This window comes from Oncorhynchus nerka, linkage group LG27 (assembly GCF_034236695.1).
Source record: "Oncorhynchus nerka isolate Pitt River linkage group LG27, Oner_Uvic_2.0, whole genome shotgun sequence".
In the NCBI taxonomy this organism is placed as follows: Eukaryota; Metazoa; Chordata; class Actinopteri; order Salmoniformes; family Salmonidae; genus Oncorhynchus; species Oncorhynchus nerka.
Window position 1 is genome coordinate 47720658 of NC_088422.1, and position 26025 is coordinate 47746682.

The 26025-nt window shown below is 40.4% G+C and overlaps 1 protein-coding gene across 1 annotated transcript in view; it reads right to left on the reverse strand.

Annotated features, from left to right (window-relative positions):
• LOC115111074 (reticulon-4 receptor-like) overlaps nucleotides 1-12797 on the reverse strand; it is a 116296-nt gene extending 103499 nt beyond the window's left edge. The window contains exon 1 of the mRNA XM_029636960.2: nucleotides 12241-12797. Within this exon, the coding sequence (XP_029492820.1) occupies nucleotides 12241-12262 (22 nt within the window). The 5' untranslated portion in view covers nucleotides 12263-12797. The remainder of the gene's footprint in view (nucleotides 1-12240) is intronic.
• Nucleotides 12798-26025: the final 13228 nt, after the last annotated feature.

Sequence of the window (26025 nt, forward strand, 5' to 3'; positions counted from 1 at the left end):
GGTAGGAGCACACACACGCAACACCTTTTATCAGCACTACTGTATCCACATGGGCAGAGCCTTATCTAGGCATAAATGCCATAAGTGGCCGATTAAGCCTGTCGCATTCTTCCCAGTCAAAATAGTTTGAGCATATATGACGAAAAAACTATTACGTTTTTGTTTGTTTTAGTGTTCGGAACCGAAGTCTACGCCCCTTCGTCAGTGATTGGTCAATAGTACTACTCCTAGTAGGAGTGGAAATTATGGACAGGATTCTTCAATTAAGTGTTTGCTGTCATTCAACAAGAGACGACTAGTTTTCCACTTTTCCACTGCACCGAACATCTTATTTACATGTAAAACTGCCTGACCAAGACCACTGCAAAAATATTTTTTTCAGATTTCTTGATTTATCTTGGATAAATTCTGGCTAACAGTAACATCAATATTGTTATATTGCTGCTTTGTTTTTAAGCGAAGGTCTTTTGAGAGAGTATGTGAGGCAGAGATGTTCTCTTCGCATAGCTGAGTTCTGCTAGGCGCAAACCGAACCTAGTATGCATGCGGGGGGAAGTAAGTCGGAGTCTCAACTTACTGTTAGTTAAGATAGTAGAATACAAAAGTAGTGCATCAGCAGTAGTGCATAGTAGTGCATCAGCAGTCACTGTCAATTTTTTCAATGTTTTATTGAACCTTTATTTAACTAGGCAAGTCAGTTAAGAACAAATTCTTATTTATAATGACGGCCTACCCCAGCCATACCCTAACCCGAATGACGCTGGGCCAATTGTGCGCCGCCCCATGGGACTCCAAATCACGGCTGGTTGTGAAACAGCCTGGAATCGAGCCAGGGTCTGTAATGACACTTCTGTTCAGAGATGCACTGCCTTATACTTCTGCGACTCTGCTGCGTCCATTGTCAGCTAACATTTTCTAGATGAATAACTATCTAAACCTTGTAGTAACGAGGGGCCCTGACCTCGAGGGGGCCCCCATTGATTTCTCACTCAGATATCATATGAACATGGCAAAATTGCAGGAAATTAGCTTTTAAACTGTTTTTTTTTCTTCCACAAAACCCATGGCAAAATGTGTAGAACTGCACGAAATTACATAGGATCTTAATTTGAGAATTTTCAATGCAGAAAATACATTCATATTTCACTGAACATTTGCACTAACAAAAGGTCATATTAACACTATTGCATTTTTCATGTAGGCTAATTTTGGCCAGTTATTAGCTAAAATAACAAGCTAATAACTACCAATCAAGCAACATTATGGACTAAATGTTAAAATCCTGTTGTTGCATCATTATTTTGCTGCGATAATACTGGTCCAATTAAGATCCATGTTTGTAGCTTTAAAACTAATATTTTCACTCCTTTCCATGGCAAAATGTGTAGAATTGCAGAAAATGTACTTTAAAACTGCAACATTTTCCCTGCACCCCATGGAAAAATGTGTAGGAAAATGTACTTTAAAACTGCATATTTGTCTCTCTGCCGCCATGAGGGGGGCTACTAAATGTTTTTGCCCCCCATCCAAATCTCGCTTAGGGCCCCTTAGAAATGTCCCTGCACATGGGACTGCATTGCGTGGAGGGGAAATGTGGAAGGTATTCTTGTTTGTTTTCTCTCTCCGTCTCTCTTGGTGTTACATACCCCTGCACTCTCTCAGCCCGCTCTCTTTTTCTCTCACTCTATTCTTCATCTTGTCTCTCTTTCTCTCCCTCCTCCTCCCACTTTCGCTCCTTCCCTCTTACTACCTTCTCCTCTCAACCTCATCTTTCATAATATGCACCCTCCAAAGCTTTTAGATGCATGACTAATACATTGGCAGTATGTATCGTCCTCTAATAGGAAACAATTGAGGAGAATTCACTCAAATAGAAGTTGAGCTTGGAAATAATCATGCTCTCACACACTCTAACTGCCTGCCCCCCTTTCCTGTCTCTCTGCTTTTCCCTCCAGGCTCTCTATTTCTATAACCCCTCTCTCTCTCTTGTCTCTTGCCTCATTCTCCTACCTCTCTCCCAGTACCTCTCAAACACGCCCATTCAGAACTCTATTTTAAATTCCCTTTTAGAATACAGAAGCTGCCATGTCTGAGTGTGAATTTATATCAATATGATGTTTGAGCATACCCATTGCAGTGTATATGCTAATCAAGCTCTGTTTTTCATGTTTCTCTTCCATCATTCTTCCAGCTCTAATATTCCAAACATTCTGCTACCTCATATTGTCACTTCAAGCAGCCCATTTACAAAAATAGAGCAAATGGCAAATTGTTGCCAAAATATTAGCAGAGTCCTCATTGTTTGGGTTTAAAAGCTCATGAAATTAAATCATTCAGCTCCATATAATGATTTTATCCATTAGTTTGTCCTATATTGGCTTTGTTTGGCAATTGACAGGAAATAAAAGAAAGAAGCCCCAGAGCAACAGCTACTCCAGGGGAGGTGGTTGGTATTTGATCATATGCTGGCTGAATGAGAAATAGCATACATTAAACCTGCTTTGGCTGTGACAGTTTAAACACATGACACGACAGTCTATTTGATGAATCCATTCACAGTGAAGGCTTTTGAAGTGTACAATTTACAACTGTACAACTCACTGAGATATCAGCACATTTGGTCGTGTGTCATTAAGCATAATACCAAATCACAACAGAAAGTGAATGATGAACATTTGCTTATAGAGCACTGGGGAGCCATTCCATGTTGCATGCCAATGAAATGGGATACAAATGATTTTACATCAGCTGTGCACATCAAATGGAATACACAAATAGATGTTGGCCGTTTGATTTGGAGTTGTGAAACACAAACACACTATAGGCTACTGTAATCTGATGCTTTCTTACTATAATCCTGTGTTTTTAGGAGTGTACACAACATATTGCGTGAGCAGAGTGGCCTTGACAGGGCTGCTGTGGAGCAGGTCAAGTTCTTTGTTCCCACACTAACACAGTTGTGAAGAAGGCACAAGACCTCTTACCCCTCTGGAGGCAAAAAAAAACAATGTGGCATGGGCCCTCGCCACTTGGTATGGCAACTGCTTGGCATTCCTTCGCAAGGCGCTACAGAGGGTAGTGTGTACGGCCCAGTACATCACCGGGGCTGAGCTTCCTGTCAACCAGGACCTCAACACCAGGTGGTGTCATAGGTAGGCCCTAAAAATTGTCAGACTCCAGCCACTCAAGTCATAGACTGTTGTCTCTGCTACCGCAAGGTAAGTGGTCTGGATGCACCAAGTCTGGAACCAACATGACCCTGAACAGCTTCTACACCTTAGCCATAAAACTGCTAAATAGTTAACCAAATAGCTACCCGGACAATCTGCATTGACCCTTGTTGCACTAACTCTTTTGACTCATCACAGACGCTGCTGCTACTGTTTATCATCTATCCTGTTGCCTAGTCACTTTACCCCTCCCTATATGTACTTATCTACCTCAATTACCTCATACCCCTGCACATCAAAATGGTACTGGCTCCCCGTGTATATAGCCAAGTTATCATTACTCATTGTGTATGTATTCCTCATGTTATTGCTTTTCTATGTTTCTCTCTGCATTGTTGGGAAGAGCCCATAAGTAACCTTTTCACTGTTGCTCTACACCTGTTCTTTACGAAGCATGTGACAAGTAAAATGTGATTAACACACACACACACACACACACAATATTCATCACATACCAAACTATGCCCTTTACCTTACTGCTACAAGATCACCAACACAAATCTGGACCACAATTCCCACCCACAATCACTAGAATCACCCTCCCTGCCAACACCAGTGACCTCTTTTGTCACTCGGGTTACAGCCTTAGTCAGTCATTACAAAACAAACAGGTCAAATTTGCAGTTTCTCGCGAAAATCGTGTGACATTGCTGTTTTCACATGTTAACCTTTTCACTTGATTACCAAATATCTCTAACGGTCACTACAGCGAGAATATTTTATGTGCGTGATGTCAGTTCCAAAATGTGATTGTTAAGCAACCGGACAGTAAACCCGCACAGCCCTATAAAACCAAGGACAGCTGCCTACTAATAATATATAGGCTGTTTCAAGTTGTACATTTGACTTTCTAACAGTTTGAAATGAGGTGTGTTCCGCCTCCTCATTAATTCACATAAGAAGTAACCCATTTCAATGTTTCGGACAATTTATGTTTGAGGCTTTACTGAGCCGGACAAACTTCTCTCTTCAACGAGAGCCCAAGCACTTCCCTAGTGTTTCCCCAGATCAAGTATGAAGACATTTTGCATCTCTAGTCAGAACAAGCCTTGCAGTAACTTTCTCCCCCGGCACATTTTCTAGCAGGTGCCCGCATTGCCTTCCTTGTTGTGTGTTCCCATCAAAGTAAGTGGCTTAGTGTCTGTATAACGTGTTGTCGTTTTTACAGTAGCACACAACATGTATGTACACTAATGGTCAAAATATTTATTTGAGATTCTTCAAATAGCCACCCTTTGCCTTGATGACAGCTTTGCACACTCTTGGCATTCTCTCAACCAGCGTCATGAGGTAGTCACCTGGAATGCATTTCAATTAACAGGTGTGCCTTCCTAAAAGTTAATTTGTGGAATTTCTTTCCTTTTTAATGTGATTGAGCCAATCAGTTGTGTTGTGACAAGGTTGGACCAAGTCCATATTATGGCAAGAATAACTCAAATAAGCAAAGAGAAATGACAGCCCGCCATTACTTTAAGACATGAAAGTCAGTCAATACGGACAATTTCAAAAACTTTCTTTCAGTGCAGTCGCAAAAGCCATCAAGCGCTATGATGAAACTGGCTCTCATGAGGACCGCCACAGGAATGGAAGACCCAGAGTTACCTCTGCTGCAGAGGATAAGTTCATTAGAGTTACCAGCCTCTGAAAAAGAAGCCCAAATAGTTACTTCAAAGCGTTCAAGTAACAGACACATCTCAACATGAACTGTTCAGAGGAGACTGTGAATCAGGTCTTCATGGTCGGTCGAATTGATGCAAAGAAACCACTACTAAAGGTCACCAATAAGAATAAGAGATTTCCTTGGGCCAAGAAACACGAGCAATGGACATTAGACCGGTGGAAATGTGTCCTTTGGTCTGGAGTCCAAAGTAGAGATTTTTTGTTCCAACAGCCATGTCTTTGTGAGGCGTGGTTTGTGTGAACGGATGATCTCTGCATGTGTATTTCCCACCTTGAAGCATGGAGGAGATGTTATGGTGTGGGGGTGCTTTGCTGGTGACATTGTCGAATTAATGAAGGAACGAATGAATGAATGGTTATTTTGTGACAAATTGCCAATTGGCAACCCATCCCTTTTGGGATTAATTGACACATTAACAATCATTCATGCGCCGTTCTCTGCATTGCGCACATAGAGTGAAAAAAATTCAAAACATCAATACATCATAGTCAATAAGGTTATCCAAACAATAAGTACATCCCTAGAGCAGCATAATAATATACATACATACAGTGGGGAGAACAAGTATTTTATACACTGCCTATTTTGCAGGTTTTCCTACTTAAAAAGCATGTAAAGGTCTGTAATTGTTATCATAGGTACACTTCAACTGTGAGAGATGGAATCTAAAACAAAAATCCAGAAAATCACATTGTATGATTTTTAAGTAAATATGTCATGCAATAAAATGCAAATTAAGTATTTGATCACCTACCAACCAGTAAAAACCGACCGTCTCTCTTCTCTGTATACATCAATGATGTTGCTCTTGCTGCTGGTGAGTCTCTGATCCACCTCTACGTAGACGACACCATTCTGTATACTTCTGGCCCTTCTTTGGACACTGTGTTAACAACCCTCCAGGCAAGCTTCAATGCCATATAACTCTCCTTCCGTGGCCTCCAATTGCTCTTAAATACAAGTCAAACTAAATGCATGCTCTTCAACCGATCGCTGCCTGCACCTGCCCGCCTGTCCAACATCACTACTCTGGACGGCTCTGACTTAGAATACATGGACAACTACAAATACCTAGGTGTCTGGTTAGACTGAAAACTCTCCTTCCAGACCCACATCAAACATCTTCAATCCAAAGTTAAATCTAGAATTGGCTTCCTATTTCGCAACAAAGCATCCTTCACTCATGCTGCCAAACATACCCTTGTAAAACTGACCATCCTACCTATCCTCGACCTCGGCGATGTCATTTAAAAATAGCCTCCAATACCCTACTCAACAAATTGGATGCAGTCTATCACAGTGCCATCTGTTTTGTCACCAAAGCCCCATATACTACCCACCATTGCGAACTGTACGCTCTCGTTGGCTAGCCCTCGCTACATACTCGTCGCCAAACCCACTGGCTCCATGTCATCTACAAGACCCTGCTAGGTAAAGTTCCCCCTTATCTCAGCTCACTGGTCACCATAGCATCACCCACCTGTAGCACGCGCTCCAGCAGGTATATCTCTCTGGTCACCCCCAAAACCAATTATTTCTTTGGCTGCCTCTCCTTCCAGTTCTCTGCTGCCAATGACTGGAACGAACTACAAAAATCTCTGAAACTGAAAACACTTATCTTCCTCACTAGCTTAAAGCACCAGCTGTCAGAGCAGCTCAAAGATTACTGCACCTGTACATAGCCCACCTATAATTTAGCCCAAACAACTACCTCTTTCCCTACTGTATTTATTTTATTTTGCTCCTTTGCACCCCATTATTTTTATTTCTACTTTGCACATTCTTCCACTGCAAATCTACCATTCCAGTGTTTGACTTGCTATATTGTATTTACTTTGCCACCATGGCCTTTTTTGCCTTTACCTCCCTTATCTCACCTCATTTTCTCACATCGTATATAGACTTGTTTCTACTGTATTATTGACTGTATATTTGTTTTACTCCATGTGTAACTCTGTGTCGTTGTATGTGTCAAACTGCTTTGCTTTATCTTGGCCACGTCACAATTGTAAATGAGAACTTGTTCTCAACATGCCTGCCTGGTTAAATAAAGGTGAGAAAAAGTTTTTTTATTTTTTATTAAGTATTCCGGCTCTCACAGACCTGTTAGTTTGTCTTTAAGAAGCCCTCCTGTTCTCCACTCATTACCTGTATTAACTGCACCTGTTTGAACTTGTTATCTGTATAAAAGACACCTGTCCACACATTCAATCAAACAGACTCCAACCTCTCCACAACAGCCAAGACCAGAGAGCTGTGTAAGGACATCAGGGATAAAATTGTAGACCTTCAAGGCTGGGATGGGCTACAGGACAATAGGCAAGCAGCTTGGTGAGAAGGCAACAACTGTTGGCGCAATTATTAGAAAATGGAAAAAGTTCAAGATGACGGTCAATCACCCTTGGTCTGGGGCTCCATGCAAGATCTCACCTCGTGGGGCATCAATGATCATGAGGAAGGTGAGGGATCAGCCCAGAACTACACGGCAGGACCTGTTCAATGACCTGAACAGAGCTGGGACCACAGTCTCAAAGAAAACCATTAGTAACACACTATGCCGTCATGGATTAAAATCCTGCAGCGCACGCAAAGTCCCCCTGCTCAAGCCAGCGCATGTCCAGGCCCGTCTGAAGTTTGCCAATGACCATCTGGATGATCCAGAGGAGGAATGGGAGAAGGTCATGTGGTCTGATGAGACAAAAATAAAGCTTTTTGGTCTAAACTCCACTCGCCGTGTTTGGAGGAAGAAGAAGGATGAGTACAACCAAGAAAACCATCCCAACTGTGAAGCATGGAGGTGGAAACATTCTTTGGGGATGCTTTTCTGCAAAGGGGACAGGACGACTTCACTGTATTGAGGGGAGGATGGATGGGGCCATGTATCGCGAGATCTTGGCCAACAACCTCCATCCCTCAGTAAGAGCATTGAAGATGGGTCGTGGCTGGGTCTTCCAGCATGACAACGACCCGAAACACACAGCCAGGGCAACTAAGGAGTGGCTCCGTAAGAAGCATCTCAAGGTCCTGGAGTGGCCTAGCCAGTCTCCAGACCTGAACCCAATAGAAAATCTTTGGAGGGAGCTGAAAGTCCGTATTGCCCAACGTTAGCCCCGAAACCTGAAGGATCTGGAGAAGGTCTGTATGGCGGAGTGGGCCAAAATCCCTGCTGCAGTGTGTGCAAACCTGGTCAAGAATTACAGGAAACGTATGATCTCTGTAATTGCAAACAAAGGTTCTGCTTTTCTGATGTATCAAATACTCATGTATCATGCAATAAAATGCTAATTAATTACTTAAAAATCATACAATGTGATTGTCTGGATTTTTGTTTTAGATTCCGTCTCTCACAGTTGAAGTGTACCTATGATAAAATTCAAAGACCTCTACATGCTTTGTAAGTAGGAAAACCTGCAAAATCGGCAGTGTATCAAATAATTGTTCTCCCTACTGTACGTACATACATACATACATACATACATACATACACACATATGTATGCGATACGCCATCCCATCTGGTTCACGCTTAGTGGAACTATCATTTGTTTTTCAACAGGACAATGACCCAACACACCTCCAGGCTGTGTAAGGGCTATTTGACCAAGAAGGAGAGTGATGGAGTGCTGCATCAGATGACCTGGCCTCCAACGTAACCAAATTGAGATGGTTTGGGATGTGTCGGACCGTAGAGTGAAGGAAAGCAGCCAACAAGTGCATAGCATATGTGGGAACTCCTTCAAGACTTTTGGAAAAGCATTCCAGGTGAATCTGGTTGAGAGAGTGCCAAGAGTGTGCAAAGCTGTCATCAAGGCAAAGGGTGGCTTTTGGAAGCATCTCAAATATAAAATATATTTTGATTTGTTTAACACTTTTTTGGTTACTTCATGATTCCATATGTGTTATTTCATGGTATTGAGGTCTTCACTATTATTCTACAATGCAGAAATTAGTAAAAAATAAAGAAAAACCCTTGAATGAGTAGGTGTTCTAAAACTTTTGACCAGTAGTGTATGTATGGACATAATGTATTTACTTATTTATTCACATTTTCAAGTACAGGTGACAAATCATGCATTCCGTTTTTGCTTAGATTGCAGACGACACATATAATGTGTGTAAAATACTTTGATGGTTGTACTGATTAGGATGTGCTAATGATAAGTTACTTGCCGGCTGTGTGTGGCGCCATGTTTGTTGACATCATTCAATGCTTTCTGGTTGTCACGTAAGCGTCTGTAAGACCAAAGATGTTATAACAAGGGATAGTTCACTCGACTGACTTATGGTGCTTTCAAGACAACTGGGAACTCTGAAAAATATTCGGTCAAATCATGACATCAGAGATCTTCATGTCGGCGCTCTAGAAAGAGGAGTTGGATGACCGTTCAAATGATTCTTCCCAGTCAAAGCTCGTTTTTTTCAGAGTTCCCAGGTGTCTTGAATGTACTGAAGTCGGAAGTCTAAGATTTCCAAGTTCCCAGTTGTTTTGAACGTGGCATCAGATTGTAACTTTGGAACATCAGGGTTGCCAGCTCAGACTCCCATTTCCAGGGGTATTTATTTTTATTTAGAGTATAAACTTCTCCTGTTTTCCTCCGATTGATAAACCACCCATCATAGTAACATTTCCTGCATCATATACTCACACGACACCTTCCCCCTATGGACTTGAAAACCCCCGGAAAATGGTTTCATACCTGTTTAGCTTTCGCACTACTGTAACGGTTGTCTCTGACGAGGAGGAGGAGTAGTAGGAAGGATCGGAGGACCAATGCGCAACGTGGTAAGTGTCCATATTGTTTAATAAGAATAATGAACACTGAACAGAACAATAAAACGACAACGTGAAATAACAAACCCGAAACAGTTCCGTGTGGAACAAACACTGACACGGAAAATAATCACCCACCACTCAAAAGTGAAACCAGGCTACCTAAGTATGGTTCTCAATCAGGGACAACGATTGACAGCTGCCTCTGATTGAGAACCATACCAGGCCAAACACAGAAATCCCAAATTATAGAAAAAGGAACATAGACTGCCCACCCCAACTCACACCCTGACCATACTAAAACAAAGACAAAACAAAGGAACTAAGGTCAGAACGTGACAGCTACGGTTAAGCTAGGCAGTAGGCTTGTATTTGGGGTAATGGTAAACGACTTGTCAAGATATGTGCTCCAGTTCTTTTAATTTTTTATTTTATTAAATTTGTATAATTTTTCATTATTGAATATCCAAAACATACCATGTACTTGCAGTGAAGCCGCTCAACAACTACACCATACCAGTCATCCAACAGACTCCCATTCAGAGCGACACACAGAAGCATCCAGGGTCAATGCCCTGCTCAAGGCCATGTTGACGGATCTCCAACCAGGCCAAAAAACGTGAACCTGAACCCTCCAAGATCCCCCCCACAGTTCCACAATAGCTGTCCCTCAACCATTTGAGACCCCCCGCACCCCAGAAGAATAAATAAAAAATACAATTAATTTCATTCCCCACCCCCAAGAACCCCCCAATGCACCAACAACCAAGAGAATGAACTAAAGAGAAAAAAGAAAAAGACAAGAAAACAGCAAACAACAATGGGTTATGGAATGAGTTTAGCTATGGATGTGTTCTATGTGATGTTTGGATGATGACGTTTTTGCTTGTATGTTTCACAATAAAAGGTGAAATTGAGGAATACATTTGTGAAGACCTTTATTTCCCCCTCAGTACAAAACATTGTTCAGATGCTTTTCCGACAACCGTTTAGACGCGTTTGTTGCATCATACGTTCTGTTGCTACTGTTCCAATCACATATTTGTGATCATATGCTGCAGGGACCACTCAACAATGATCAGAAATATGTGATTGTATGTGTCAAAGGGTTAACCATATTTTCACATGTATTACATTTTGTTCAGACCACATGTTAAGACCACCTTTTCACGTGAGGAGAAAAGCATGTTTTTACCTCAGATGTGAATTGTGAAACATTCATCATTTCACATGTAAAAAAAAAAACTCCACATGACAATCTCACTTTCACATGTGGAATTGCATGTTCACATGTGAAAGCGAAAATCAAACTTGCAGTTCCACCTGTAAGAAAACTCCACATTTACTCCAATGTTTGTAAACAATGTAAATGCAAATAAACAGTGTATAGCCTTCTTTCTTTTTAAAACTACATTTTTTTACATTATGGATGGTCAGTCCTTGCATCCATAGTGTAGTCTATGGATTTGAGAGTGGTTGAAATTGTCCCTATCTTTGGTAATGTTACTCTGGCCTTCGCTTTTACTGCTCTTTTTCCAGTTGAAAGTTTTCGCAGATTCATTCCACCAACATAGCACCCTGCATCTCACTGCTGGTTTGCCTCTGCAGCTAAACCGAGTAGGTCTCTGGATGGGTGACCAGATGAAGCGGGAAGTGGTGTAAATAAGAATGTGAAAAATAAACGTGTAAATAAGAATGTTAATGTGAAACTTCAACATGTGACCAAAAACCAAATGTCTGACTTTCGTGAACGTTTTACATGATTTATTATTATTTATGTTTTACATCTGAAATTGTTCATGATGTTTTTGTTATAAGGGCGGGGCACCGATACACAATCAATCATTGGTAAAGAAGCAGTTACATAAGCGATATCATCCGATCGGTCTGAGCATCCAAGCAGACCATCTGCAGACTTCATCAAAGAGCAGCTCCTAATGGCCATGGCAGCAATGGGCCAAAATAGGTGTAGACGAAGTTACGAAATCCCATCGGCACATTGTTATTGCAAGCTTTGTCTAAATATACTGATGCAACTGTCCTTTGGTCAAATAGGCTAATGGTAGAATGTCAGATGTATCATCATTATTGATACCATCAAAGTCACTCACTCGGTGTGAGGTTGTTTGTTACTGTAATGAATGAATGACTATCCATAACAGGAGATATACAAATCAATTGTCCCACTCAAATTTCAACATTATTGATCCTATAGGTGTCAGAGGTAGACGAACAGAGAGCATTATTCTATTTTGTAAATCATTTTTATGTAGGTAAGAGGTATCCTAAATATAATGATAACTTTGCTTTCACAAAGCACTGAGTCAAATTGCATTGTTTAGTATGCTAGTTTGAAATTCAATAAGAAATATTTCAGATTTGTCCAAATGGTCCCCTTCACGTTACCTTATCAATGTAGCAGCAGCATGCGGAGCGCATGACCTTGCTCTATTTCAATTGTATTAGTCCATAGCCTAATTTACAATCATGCACCTGCACCATCCTAGTCAATGAAGCCTATAAACAACTTTCTGGGCGGTTGGTTATCTGTGTACTTACCCTCAACAAGACTGGTCTTCATGATTTATGAATAAATCCAGTAGTTGAATAAATCCACAGAGGGAACTCCGCTCTCGGTTGCAATCGATAGATAATTGCAAATCCAGTTCACTGTGTAGTCACGGACCCCCTAAGTCACGGTTATATTCAAACTTTAGACGGCGGTTTTCCTGCTGAAGCCGACAGAAGGCTGGATCAGCGCTCAGTCATTTGGGCCAGTGTGAGCGAAGACAACAACTAGAGTGTAATATCCAAACTGGGACCTTTCAACCAACACACAACGCACGGGAGGGTGCTCTACCCTTCCAAAAGGACGCACAAACAAGCAGTAAAATAACACACAAAGAGCTCAAAGTTCCAGAATTTGGAAAATCAAAAATAGACAGAAAAAATACAAAATAAATCCATGGATACTGTGGTACATATCCTGTCTGGTTTCTACCAGGCTGTAATCCGAACGAGGTAGGCCGAAATGAGAAGAAACCGCTGTGTATGGTTGTATATTGGCCGCGCTGCCATGCAAGATACAGTATGCGTTTGCATGGAGTCGTGAAAAAAGAGAGGGCGGGGCGGGAAGAGAGGGGCACTCAATCGAGAGAGAGAGAGAGAGAGTCCAAAGATGAATGTTTTATGGGTCTGGATCAGGGACTGCACACTAATGAATGTTTTATAAGATTCGGGTGGTTTGACGTGCTGGGAATCTATTTGGATCAGACATGTTCAAGCAAGCACACACATGCATACGAAAAACCAAAATAAAAAATTACACTGTGTATGTGAATGGCTTTATGAGATCAGGCTTTACGGTACCAGGCAAAATAAACTATGGTAGTGAACCATCGAGGTCTTATTTTTTAATTGAGATAGTATAGCCTACTGCCAGATACATTTTCGCACCGTCATTAGGTGTACACTACAGTAGGCTACACAAGTGCACAAAAAAAGCTTCTGGGGATCATGCGAAACGTTTGAGTGGATGCGGCCAACAGCTATATGATGTAATACAAACTGCAGTTAAAAAGTGATTGAATATAGAGCACAATCGACGCATGGTGTTGAGATTGATTGGACCGAGAGAGTACCAAATCCCTGTGCTGTGTGCAGGCAGGCCTACTGAAACCCAAGTGATTTTGATCAGTACTCACTGTTATTTTTAAGTACCATGCGCCCCCTAGCGGTATACCGAGTTATAACGTGGTCCTTCACCACTATGGACAACACCGGAGATGCTGTGGTAGATGTTCTCTCTCACCTTATAGTCTTGGGGCAACAAAATGGATATAGTGCAATTGAAGCTACCATATGTCGTAACATACAACAAATATTTCAAAACAACCAATTACTTTCTGGTATATCTTATAAAGGAGACCAAATTCAATAGAAGATACAAGAGAGAATAGCATCTGATTTGCATCTGATTTGAGTCAATCAAACTGAACAATGCACTTCTGATGCCTGTGTTCTAGCATCAGCCATAATGCCAACATATGTGGTCTTAGTTTACTTCTGGCCACAGTACAGGTCATGGTGTATTTTAAGCTACAGACACTAAAACCAAGAGATTAAATAATATCATATCTGACAGGTGAGATGATGCAATGATGGATTGCTGAATACAATTTGTGGGTAGACTGTAAACCGGGGGGGATAAGCCCAATCACCTTTGCTATTGAATCACACTAATAGAATACCCTGCAGAGCCTTCTATGAAACGCTTTGCGGTACAGGCCAGATAGGTCGGCAGTTGGCATGGGTAACCTGACTTTTGTAACCTGGGAGAGCAAAGGTCACCCATTGTACGGAAACATTGAGAGACTTAAACCTCAGTTAACACCTGGCTGGGGCTCAAGTCATACCCATATTACAATTTTAACACTGTAGCTCTTTTTCCCATGGTCAAATAAAATCACAGAATGGCATCGGGTAGCTAGTGTAGCCACCAGGTAGTCTCACCGCACACATACAGTACCTTCAGAAAGTATTCACGCCCCTTGACTTTTTCCACATGTTGTTGTGTTCGAGCCTGCATTTAAAATGTATTAAATGGAGATGTTGTGTCACTGATCCACACACAATACCCCATAATTTCAAAGAGGAATTATGTTTAAATGGTGATTTTCAAAACAGTTACAGAGTTTAATGGCTGTGTTAGGAGATAACTGAGGATGGATCAAAAACATTGTATTTACTTCACAATACTAACATAAACAACAAAGTGGAAAGAAGGAAGCCTGTACAGAGTAAAACATACTCAAAACATGCATCCTGTTTGCAATAAGGCATTAAAGTAATGCTGCAAAAAATGTGGGAAAGGAATTGACTTTTTGTCCTGAATACAAAGTGTTTCATTTGGAACTAATCCTTTACAACACATCACTGAGTACCACTCTTCACATGTTCAAGCATAGTGGTGACTACATCATGTTATGGGTATGCTTGTCAAAATCCTAGAGGAAAACCTTGTTCAGTCTACTTTCCAACAGACACTGGGAGACAAATGTACCTTTCAGCAGGACAATTACCAAAAACATAATGTAAAATATACACTGGAGTTGCTTACCAAGACGACATTGAATGTTCCTGAGTGACCTAGTTACAGTTTGACTTAAATTGGCTTGAAAACCTATGGCTGGACTTGAAAATGTCTGACTAGCATTAATCAACAACCAACTTGACAGAGCTTGAGGAATTTTTTAAAGAATAAATTGGCAAATCTTGTACAATCCAGAAAGACTTACAGCTGTCATCGCTGCCAAGGGTAATGTATTGACTCATGGGGTTGAATCCTTATCTAATCAAGATATATTCGTGTTTTATTTTCCATTCATGTTTTTAAGATATTAGACATTTTCTCCCACTTTAACATTAGAGTATTTTATGTAGATCATTGACAAAATATTACATTTACATCCATTGTTATCCCACTTTGTTAGACAACATGTGGAAAAAGTCAAGGGGTGAGAATACTTTCTGAAGGCACTGTAGTTTTCGGAATATCACTGTGGAGATCTTGAATTAATTCCAGCCTCCTTTTTATGTCCTTTTATGTGTGTGGGTGGGGGATATATCATTACTGATTCTACTGCTTCCTCTCAACTCATTATAGAGTACAGTCTCTAATCTCCAAGACACCCACATTACCACTGCAGTGCATTATTCACGAAATGCATCCCAAATGACACCTTATTCCCTTTATGATGCACTACTTTTGACCACAGCCCTATGGGCCATGGTCAAAAGTAGTGCACTATATAGGTAATAGGGTGCCATTTGGGAAATGGACACTGATATACAGGACTGAAAAGGATAGGTATATTGTGTGGGAGGTTGGAGGTTGTAGTCTCCTCCGTACAATAAGAGACTGTAAATTACTGCAGGTGATCACCATCACCATATGAATGAACTTCAAGAAGATCATCTAAAAACCTTTAATTCATGACTGTAATGAAATGAGTGAGTCAAGATGTTTGAGTTTCAAAGCCGAAAGTTCTGGTTTCCATACTATCCTTTCAAACATGGGAGCTGGATCAGATCAATTACATCCTTTGGTAGGAGTGGAATTTGCAGGTGTTGCCATTGGAGGGATACCATTAATTAAATGAAGTGCAGGACTAGCTTACATTCATTACCAGAACGATTAGTGTCCCGTGTAGTAGTAATAGCTATGCAACAGTGGTAAGTTGTATTTGGACATTGTCATTCCCTACCTCCATCAAAAGCATCACAGGTGCATCTTAAATAAACGATAGCTGTTCATTCCATCAATATCAATATTTTACAAGATACCCTGAATGTATTTACATGCCAGGCTTCATAAAGAAACACTCTACATTGCATTGAGGAAAACCAATCAAGATTCCCTTCATCCAATCCCTCTTTCCACAGCTGCTGTCATTATTAGGAACAGAATGTGAGACAGATATCACACGTTCTTTTCAACTTGTAGGACATAGTGTTCACTCACAATGCTGCTGGGTCTTCATTGAGGTGACACTAGGAGTGCCTCCCAACTTGCACCCTATTTCCCATATAGTGCACTTCTTTTAACCAGGCCCCTAGCTGGACAAAGGAAGTGCACTAAATAGAGAATAGGGTACCATTTGAGATGCACGCCTAGTCAGATATCACTTCTGCCCTTGCAGACCTCATGACAGGTAATTTTCCCTCAGTGGCCTGGAGAAGACAACAGCAGTGATGGAATTGTTTTCACACTCTGTCCAGAACCTTATTAACTCATTGGAATAAATACAATGTTGACTTGTTCACATGAAGTTGTAATTACGCTGATTCCTTCTTTCCTTGTCTACACGTTCTCAACTCACACTTTTTCCATTTGTCGTTTCAATTAGATTCCCCTTCTAAGTCATCAGTGCCGTGTGGATTGGATTGGCTTTGACTCATAAATTAAGACACAGTCGTCCGATGTATGTACTTTAGTGTGGCTGGAGGCCGGTGGGGAAAGGCTTGTGTCCCTATTGGCACCCTATTCCCTATATGGTGAACTACCTTTGATCAAAGGCCCATAAGCTCTGCTCAAAAGTGGTCCATTATTTAGGGAATAGGGTGCCAGATCACGCCTGACGGCCACTACATCTAGAAGGGGGGAAATGCAAATGTCATCCCCAACGGCGGTCATACGTTATCGGCCCACAAGGCTATATTCCTTGAAACTGTCACTTGGTTTAAAGGACAAGTAGATGGGAATGTATTATCTCTTGCTCTCTCACTCTCTCACTCTGCATCTTAATGTGCTCTGTCTGTCTGTTGACTCTAGGTTTCTTATACAGAGTGTAGAGGATGTTTGGGTGAGCAGTACAGACCCAGATCATTAGTCTCATAGTATAGCTTTGGTTTGATGCTGTCTTTTGGGTGATATGGGGACCCAATGGCAGATGTCAGTGGGTGTATTTCTCCCACAGTAGCAAAATCAATTGAACTTTTCATAAGCTGTCTGTAAGTTGAGAGTTATACAGTGTACTTAAGGACTCATGGTCCACTGTATAGGCCTACTGTATAGGCCTACTGTGTGTATCCACTTCACATTATCAGTATTTATTGGATAACAGCATGAATTGGTTCTATAAATTGTTTGAGACTTTTTGTTATTATAGGTCAGATAGAATATAAAACCTATTTGATGTTAGTTTCAGTGTAACAGATGGAACACAACGAGAGTCAAAAAGATTACATTGGACAATCAACTCCACTACAGCACAGAACAGTATAAGAACCTTACATAATCAAGCATTTGTTTGTAGCTGGTATTTACAACCCCCTTCTGCACTGACGGATGCTGAATATTCAAAACCTTTCAATCTGAATTAGTTATTTTAAAAGATTTTTAACTGGATTGGTTTACCCCGGCCTCTGATCATTTGAAGAATATTTGTCTTGACATTAACCTGACTTAACTAAGATTCAAACCTACACCGGATTAATGTAAGAAACACGCTGATTTACCTCATTTTGAAAATTTGCCCCCAAAAGTAGTTACTGAGTGGTGACACCAGTGATCACTGTCCAACTACATGTATTAGAGATACCAAACAGAAAAAAACATTGATTCTCATATGATTATAAAGAGAAATGTAAAATTTAATTAAAACTCCCCAGACGTTTTGCATGACATGCAATTGCTCTGAGCTTTCCTCTATCAGCTGCATGCCTGACCCTAAAAGGGCTCTTGAACATTTCTCATCTATTTTTATATCTCTAGCAGATGCTCCCTTTAAACATCTTAGAGTTAAAAATAGAACAAAACCAACAAATTGGTTCTCTGTAAAACTTTCAGATCTCATTATGATGAGAAATCAGGCCTGGGACAAGGCTAGAAAAACTGACCCTGTAGCTGATTGGCCGCACTTCAGGCAATTGAGAAATAGATGTACTTCCTCAATTAAGAAAACAAAATCAAGCTCCTTTCTATGTTCTATCTCAGACTCTGCTGGTGATCAGTCTACATTTTGGAAAACAGTTAGTGCACTGAAGCATGGAAATTCCTCTCCTTCCCTCCCTAAGCAGACTCTGGCATCATTAATGAGAAACAATATGCTTTTAAACAGCATTTTATCTCATCAGGGTTTTTATTTGAAAGAAATAGTGGTTTAATTGACCATGGTCAGTCAGTCGACTGCTCTTCCCTCTCCCAACCTCCAGTTGGCTCAATGGCAGATCAATGAACTACTAGTGAAGCTTTGTTGTCATTTCAACATATTTCTTCTTGTGATATGCTATATGCCTTGCTTAAGATGTATCTTTTTTTAAATCCACTGGGACTGATTTGCTTGATCCTTTCTTGTTGCAGCTTTCTGCTCTCCTGATTGCTGAGTCATTGACGCATATTTTTAATCATGACGGTGATCTCTAATGCTATGCGCAGAGTTTGGAAGGTGGCCCATGTTCTCCCTCTCCATAAAGATTCTCATGCCTAGCAAAAATTTTCGAATCATTAATCCACTGTCAGCTTAGATCCTTCCTAGCTACGAGATTTAGTCTAGTTTCAGGAAACACTGGATGCTTGCTTTATTCACATATCAAAAGCTTTTTATACTGTTAACCACTCTATATTAATTCAACATTTGTCTGCAATCAGTATGGATCAGGTATTATGTAATTGGTTAGAAAATACTTGACAGACGGGACACAATGTGTTTTTTTTTATGGTGTTTCATTGATATTACGACAGGTGTCCCACATGGATTGATTTTAGGTCCTGCACTTATTACTGTCTATACAAATAATGTTGCTCAATCAAAAAAAAATGTTTTACATGACACTGTTGTGTATGCTATTGCCCCCAAGGTTGACCAGACTTCAGTCTGCCTTCATTGCATTGCAGAAAGCCTTTTTTGAACTGAAATGGGTAGTTAATGCCAATAAAACCAAGTATATGTTATTCTTCAAATCACATAATTGATTTATGCATATGTACATTGGATGGTGCCATCATTGATTGTGTCCCCGCTTATAAATACCTGGCTATCTGAATTGACGAAAGCTATATTTCAAAAAGCATGTTGATGAGTTATTTAAGAAATTAATCCTTAAAATAGGCTTATTTTATATGAATAGGTTATGTCTTTCATTAAATAGCAGAAAACAAATCATTTATTCGACATTCATACCGGATATAGACAATGGCAAAATTATCTATATGAAGGCAGCAGCCACTGTATTGAAGCCAATAGACACCGTTTATCATAGCGCACTCCGCTTTTTATGGGCAATAAGTTCCTTTATTTCCTTTGTTTTGTATTTAGTTAGTATGGTCAGGGCGTGAGTTGGGTGGGCAGTCTATGTTTGTTTTTCTAGGTTTTGGGTATTCCTATGTTTCGGCCTAGTATGGTTCTCAATCAGAGGCAGGTGTCATTAGTTGTCTCTGATTGAGAATCATACTTAGGTAGCCTGGGTTTCACTGTGTGTTTGTGGGTGACTGTTCCTGTCTCTGTGTTTTGCACCAGATAGGGCTGTTTTTGGTTTTCCACGTTTATTGTTTTGTAGTGTTCGTGTTTATCTTTTTTTATTAAACATGAATCAATATAACCACGCTGCGTTTTGGTCCGCCTCTACTTCACCACAAGAAAACACTTACAGACATACACATTATTGCATTCTGTATCAGAAAATAGGCTGACCCTATTTGAAGTCTCGTAGATCAATGCATTGCACTCTTTTTGTTTATATAGCTCTCCGGGATAAACTACCGCCATACCTTACCTCATTGTTAACTTACAGACTTACGTACGACATACTGTACCCGACCCGGCCTCAGGGATGCTAACTCTGGAGATCCCTTTGATCTCCACTGAGTTGGGTAAATCTGCTTTTAGTTTTTTTTGCACCGCTGGGCAGACGGGTGGCTCAGATGGCGCTGGACAGACGGGAAGCTCCTGCAACGCTGGAGAGACGGGTAGCTCAGATGGCCCTGGGCAGACGGGAAGCTCCGGCAACGCTGGAGAGGAAGGCTCTGTGGATATATTGAAGCAATATCTCAAGACATCCGTCAGGAAGTTAAAGCTTGGTTGCAAATGGGTCTTCCAAATGGGTAATGACCCCAAGCATACTTCCAAAGTTGTGGCAAAATGGCTTAAGGACAACAAAGTCAAGGTATTGGAGGGGCCATCACAAAGCACTGACATCAATCCTATAGAAAATGTTTTGGGCAGAACTGAAAAAGCGTGTGCGAGCAAACCTGACTCAGTTACACCAGCTCTGTCAGGAGGAATGGGCCAAAATTCATCCAATTTATTGTGGGAAGCTTGTGGAAGGCTACCTGAAACGTTTGACCCAAGTTAACTTCTTGCGTCGAGCCATCCCGGATCCGGGATCGTGACTACAGCCTCAAGCCCATTACCATAACGCAACGTTAACTATTCATGAAAATCGCAAATGAAATGAAATCAATATGCTAGCTCTCAAGCTTAGCCTTTTGTTAACAACACTGTCATCTCAGATTTTCAAAAATATGCTTCTCAACCATAGCAAAACAAGCATTTGTGTAACAGTATTGATAGCTATTGATAGCTAGCGTAGCATTTAGCGTTAGCATTCAGCAGGCAACATTTTCACAAAAACCAGAAAAGCATTCAAATAAAATCATTTACCTTTGAAGAACTTCGGATGTTTTCAATGAGGAGACTCAGTTAGATAGCAAATGTTCAGTTGTTCCTGGAAGATTATTTGTTTAGGACAAATCGCTCCGTTTTCTGCGTCACGTTTAGCTACGGAAAAAACCTGTATCCAGGAGTGTGTAAATCTATCCGCAAGCTCATTAGCATAACGCAACGTTAACTATTCATGAAAATCGCAAATGAAATGAAATAAATCTATTTGCTCTCAAGCTTAGCCTTTTGTTAACAACACTGTCATCTCAGATTTTCAAAATATGCTTTTGAACCATAGCTAAACAAGCATTTGTGTAACATTATTGATAGCATAGGATTATGCCTGGCATTCAGCATGCAACATTTTCACAAAAACCAGAAAAGCATTCAAATAAAATCATTTACCTTTGAAGAACTTCAGATGTTTTCAATGAGGAGACTCTCAGTTAGATAGCAAATGTTCAGTTTTTACAAAAATATTATTTGTGTTGACAAATCGCTCCGTTTTCTTCATCACGTTTGGGTAAGAAAAAAAAAGAAGAAAAAAAGAAAAGAAATTAAGTCATTAAAAAGCTAACTTTTTTCCAAATTATCTCCATAATATCGACAGAAACATGGCAAACGATGTTTAGAATCAATCCTCAAGGTGTTTTTCACATATCTATCAATGATAAATCCTTCGTGGCAGTTGACTTTCTCTTCTCAAGAAATGGAACGCGCATGGACCTACAGATTACGCAATAATTTCGACACAGGACACCGGGCGGACACCTGGTAAATGTAGTCTCTTATGGTCAATCTTCCAATGATATGCCTACAAATACGTCACAATGCTGCAGACACCTTGGAGAAACGACAGAAAGGGCAGACTCATTCCTGGCGCATTCACAGCCATATAAGGAGACATTGGAACACAGCGCCTTCAGAATCTGGGGCATTTCCTGTATGAAACTTCATCTTGGTTTCGCCTGTAGCATTAGCTCTGGGGCACTCACAGATAATATCTTTGCAGTTTTGGAAACGTCAGAGTTTTTTCTTTCCAAAGTTGTCAATTACATGCATAGTCGAGCATCTTTTCGTGACAAAATATCTTGTTTAAAACGGGAACGTTTTTTATCCAAAAATTAAAAGAGCCCCCTATCTCGAAGAAGTTAAACAATATAAAGGCAATGCTACCAAATACTAATTGAGTTTATGCAAACTTCTGACCCACTGGGAATGTGATGAAAGAAATAAAAGCTAAAATAAATAATTATCTCTACTATTATTCTGACATTTCACATTCTTAAAATAAAGTGATGATCCTAACTGAAGACAGCATTTTTTACTAGGATTAAATGTCAGGAATTGTGAAAAACTGAATTGAAATGTATTTGGTTAAGGTGTATTTTAACTTCCGACTTCAACTGTATTCCTTGCCATCCATTCTGAAACTAACTGCTGCTCTTTGTTAAGTGTTGCAGTCAGTTCAGTCGCTGTAGTAGCTGACGTGTATAATGTTGAATCATCTGTGTACTGTACATAGACACACTGGCTTTACTCAAAACCAGTGGCATGTCATTTGTAAAGATTAAAAAACGTAAGGGGCCTAATCAGCTGCCCTGGGGAATTCCTGATTCTACCTGGATTATGATGGAGAGGCTTCAATTAACGAACACACTTCGGGTTATGTTAGACAGGTTACTCTTTATCCACAATATAGCAAGGGAATGTAGCAATAACACATACTTTTTTCCAGTAGCAGACCATGATCGCTAATGTCAAAAGCTGTGCTGAAGTCTTACAAATCATTCCTTGTAATCTCTTCAACCCTCACCTCAGTCACCATGACAGTAGCAGACTTGATGTTTCACCTCACCATTAACACTGGCAAATGGTTCAAAACAAGTCAGGATTATTAAAAATACGGAATTTTAAGTTGCAGTGACAGTTCATAATTATTGGCACCCTTGATAAAGATGAGCAAAAAAGACTATAAAATAAATAATACAAATACTGAGCTATATTGCATGCTCCAAAAAATGGGGAAATTATATTATTTTATACTAATACCAGGGAAGGACAACTTTGATAGGGGTGGGGACCACAAAACATCTGAACTCATCATGAGAAGCCGCAGTGGCATGTGGGTCTGCATAGCAACATCCATACCCACACATGCAGTGTCCTCAGCGTATTTAAAAATATATATATTTAACCTTTTTTTAACTAGGCAAGTAATTTAAGAACAAATTCTTAATTACAATTACGGCCTAGGAACAGTGGGTTAACTGCCTTGTTCAGGGGCAGAATGACAGGTTTTTACCTTGTCAGCTCAGGGACTCGATCTAGCAACTTTTCGGTTACTCTACCCAACGCTCTAACCACTAGGCTACCTGCTGCAACATTTTGTCATGAAAATAGAGCTCTTCTTTGGTCACACACACCAGTACAGTGGTGGGTTTGATGTTGAAAAACAGAAGCATATGCAGAAAAGTACGCCATACCTACGGTAAAATATTGTGGTGGATATTTTGCATCCACTGGACCTGAGGTCCTTGTTAAGGTCATAAACTTGTGCCAGGACATTTTGGTGCCAGGACATTTTAACCAAAAACCTGGTTGCCTATTCAAGGAGGATGCTACTTGGCAGCTAGTGGATCTTTCAGCAAGACAATAACCCAAAGCATTCCGAGATAATATACAGTATGCTGGTTTTAATCTCATTATAGTTTACTTTTATAATTTTCTATTTGGTTGTTTTATTGGTTTCTGTCACATTTAAAAACAAATAAATACATTTTTAAAAAATTAAAATTTAAAAAATCTGTCTTAACTAAAAAATAATTCAGGACAGGGCCAGGATCTGTTTTATTCCAGGAACAATACATTCTTCCAACAATACATTCCTCCCCCTCTCCTTCCCTCTCCTCCCCTTTGATTCCAGGAACATGCCCATGTCTTCCACACTGATCAGGCAACTCTTACATCTCAATGAGCAGGCGGCAACCCTGTGCTGGATATGAAAGAGAACAGAGAAGCCCCAGTCCAGTCTGACAAGGCAGAGGAAGGCATGGCTAGGGATCAGTCAAGGACCTCATCTGATCTCTTTCTTTTCTAAGTCTCTCTCTCTCTCTCTTTGTCTCTTTGCTTTGCCAGCTTTGCATAAGAAGTTGGTGTAAGGTCAGAAGAGAATGAGTGAAGCCTGAGGATTTGAGCTTCTTAGACAGCTGAAACAAGGACGCAGGGAATTGGAGCTCCTGACACTATCCACTGTATACTCTGCATAGGGGTTACTGTGGGTATCTGCTTTTTAATCTACAGCAATCAACTTTGTTATGAGTTATATTGTGTTGAGAGAAGTTTTGGTTTCTGTGTTATTCACTTGAATGAAACAGTTTTATGGGCTCTATTCAGTGATTAGTTTAATTCCATTGCAAATGTATTCAATGTAGCCCTATGCAGTGACACATGGTATTATATCATACAAAAGTGAGCTTTGGATGTGAAGCTTATGAGCTTAGCGCTTAACAGGAACAAATTAACAATTTGACACAGACATAGATTAAATTACTTTAGTTCATAAAGAAAGCACAGTTTAACCATTTATTATAATAGATTACAATGCATAATCTTGGCGTGGCGTTAGGCTCTGCTCCTTCAGGGTAGCTGCTGAAAAAAACTGCATAGACCAGCATGGTCTGGAGACCAGCCTTCATTGTGTTTTCGCTGGAGACCAGCATTTGTTGTGTTTTTGCTGATGACCAGACTTCGTTTTGTTTTGGACACATAAACTGGTCACCAGCATACCAGAAGATACCTGCAAAACCAGCTTCAAGTCACATTATGTTGGCTTGCAAAGTGATGTCGCTGAAGCTGGAGACCTATATTTCTCTCACTAACTTTAAACATCAGCTATCTGAGCAGCTAACCCGATCGCTGCAGCTGCAGCAGTTATTGACTGTACGATTGTTTATTCCATGTGTAACTCTGTGTCGCACTGCTATGTTTTATCTTGGCCAGGTCGCAGGTGTAAATTTGAACTTGTTCTTAACTAGCCTACCTGGTTAAATATAGGTGAAATAAAAAAGTCTAATTACTATTGGAATCCAGCCTGACTGTGGATAATTTTAAAAATGATATTCACCCACAATCTTGTATTCAGAATGACTGCCAGGGTAAGAAAAAAGTACCTAAACCATCTAAACTGGAACAACCATTTCAGTAACGGATGCAATAAATCCAACTAACAGATTAGTTAAGAAAAATGCATGCTATTTATCTGTGTGTAGCATGAAAGGTGAAATTAATTCATATGTAAATGTCTAGTAGTTATGTCTAGATGTTTTTTAAGCCCTGGCTAGCCTACAGATACTATAAACATGGTCCCTTCTCTACCATCATTGCTTTGCAGAATGTTCAGGGTTTCTATCAAAAGCGAGTCGGTATGCCGAGTAAACTAGATATCCTAAATAGTGTTGTTTGCATTGGCTCAAATACGGCACTAACTCAGCCAGCCAGGAGTACCTGTAGGTGGGAATGGGGGAGAGTGACTGATCAATTGTTTCATCAAGGAGAGAGGTTTCATCTCCAGGGGTGCCAAATCTATAGCCTGTGCTGTTGTGGCTTTCCTCGAGAAGTGTTTCTTAAAAAAGAGAAACTCCTGGGGATAGGGACTGACAAAGCCTCTGTTATAACAATGGGGTCCATAATGTGCTGAAGGAGTATGGCCTAAAATATCTGGTTCTTATTCGCTGTGTGTGCCACTCTCTGCAGCTTGCTCATTTGTAGTTTTAAACATATTTTCGGTGTTTTTTACTCACTTTTTGTCTGTCCCACGATGTTATTCCTCTCTCCTACAGCGTCCATCACAATTACATGCACATGGCCAATTATGCAAATTAGGCAATGACATCATTTAGTGACTTCTAGCGACTGTTAGGATAGCCAATAATAGCTTTTTTCCTTTACTGAGGAGTTGGCAACACTTCTGTGTCCTATTCGCCACGCAGGCCTGGTGTTTGACGCATGTGCGCTAGCCTGTTAGCCACATTATGACTGACTTGTGATCATTGGCCTTGTTAGTTTGATTGTATTGACATTCCCAGCCTTAGTTACAGTCGTTCATGTTTGTTAATAATGAGTTATTGAAACGGAAACAGTGCATCCCAAATGGGTGGCGGCAGCAAACAATGTACGAGGT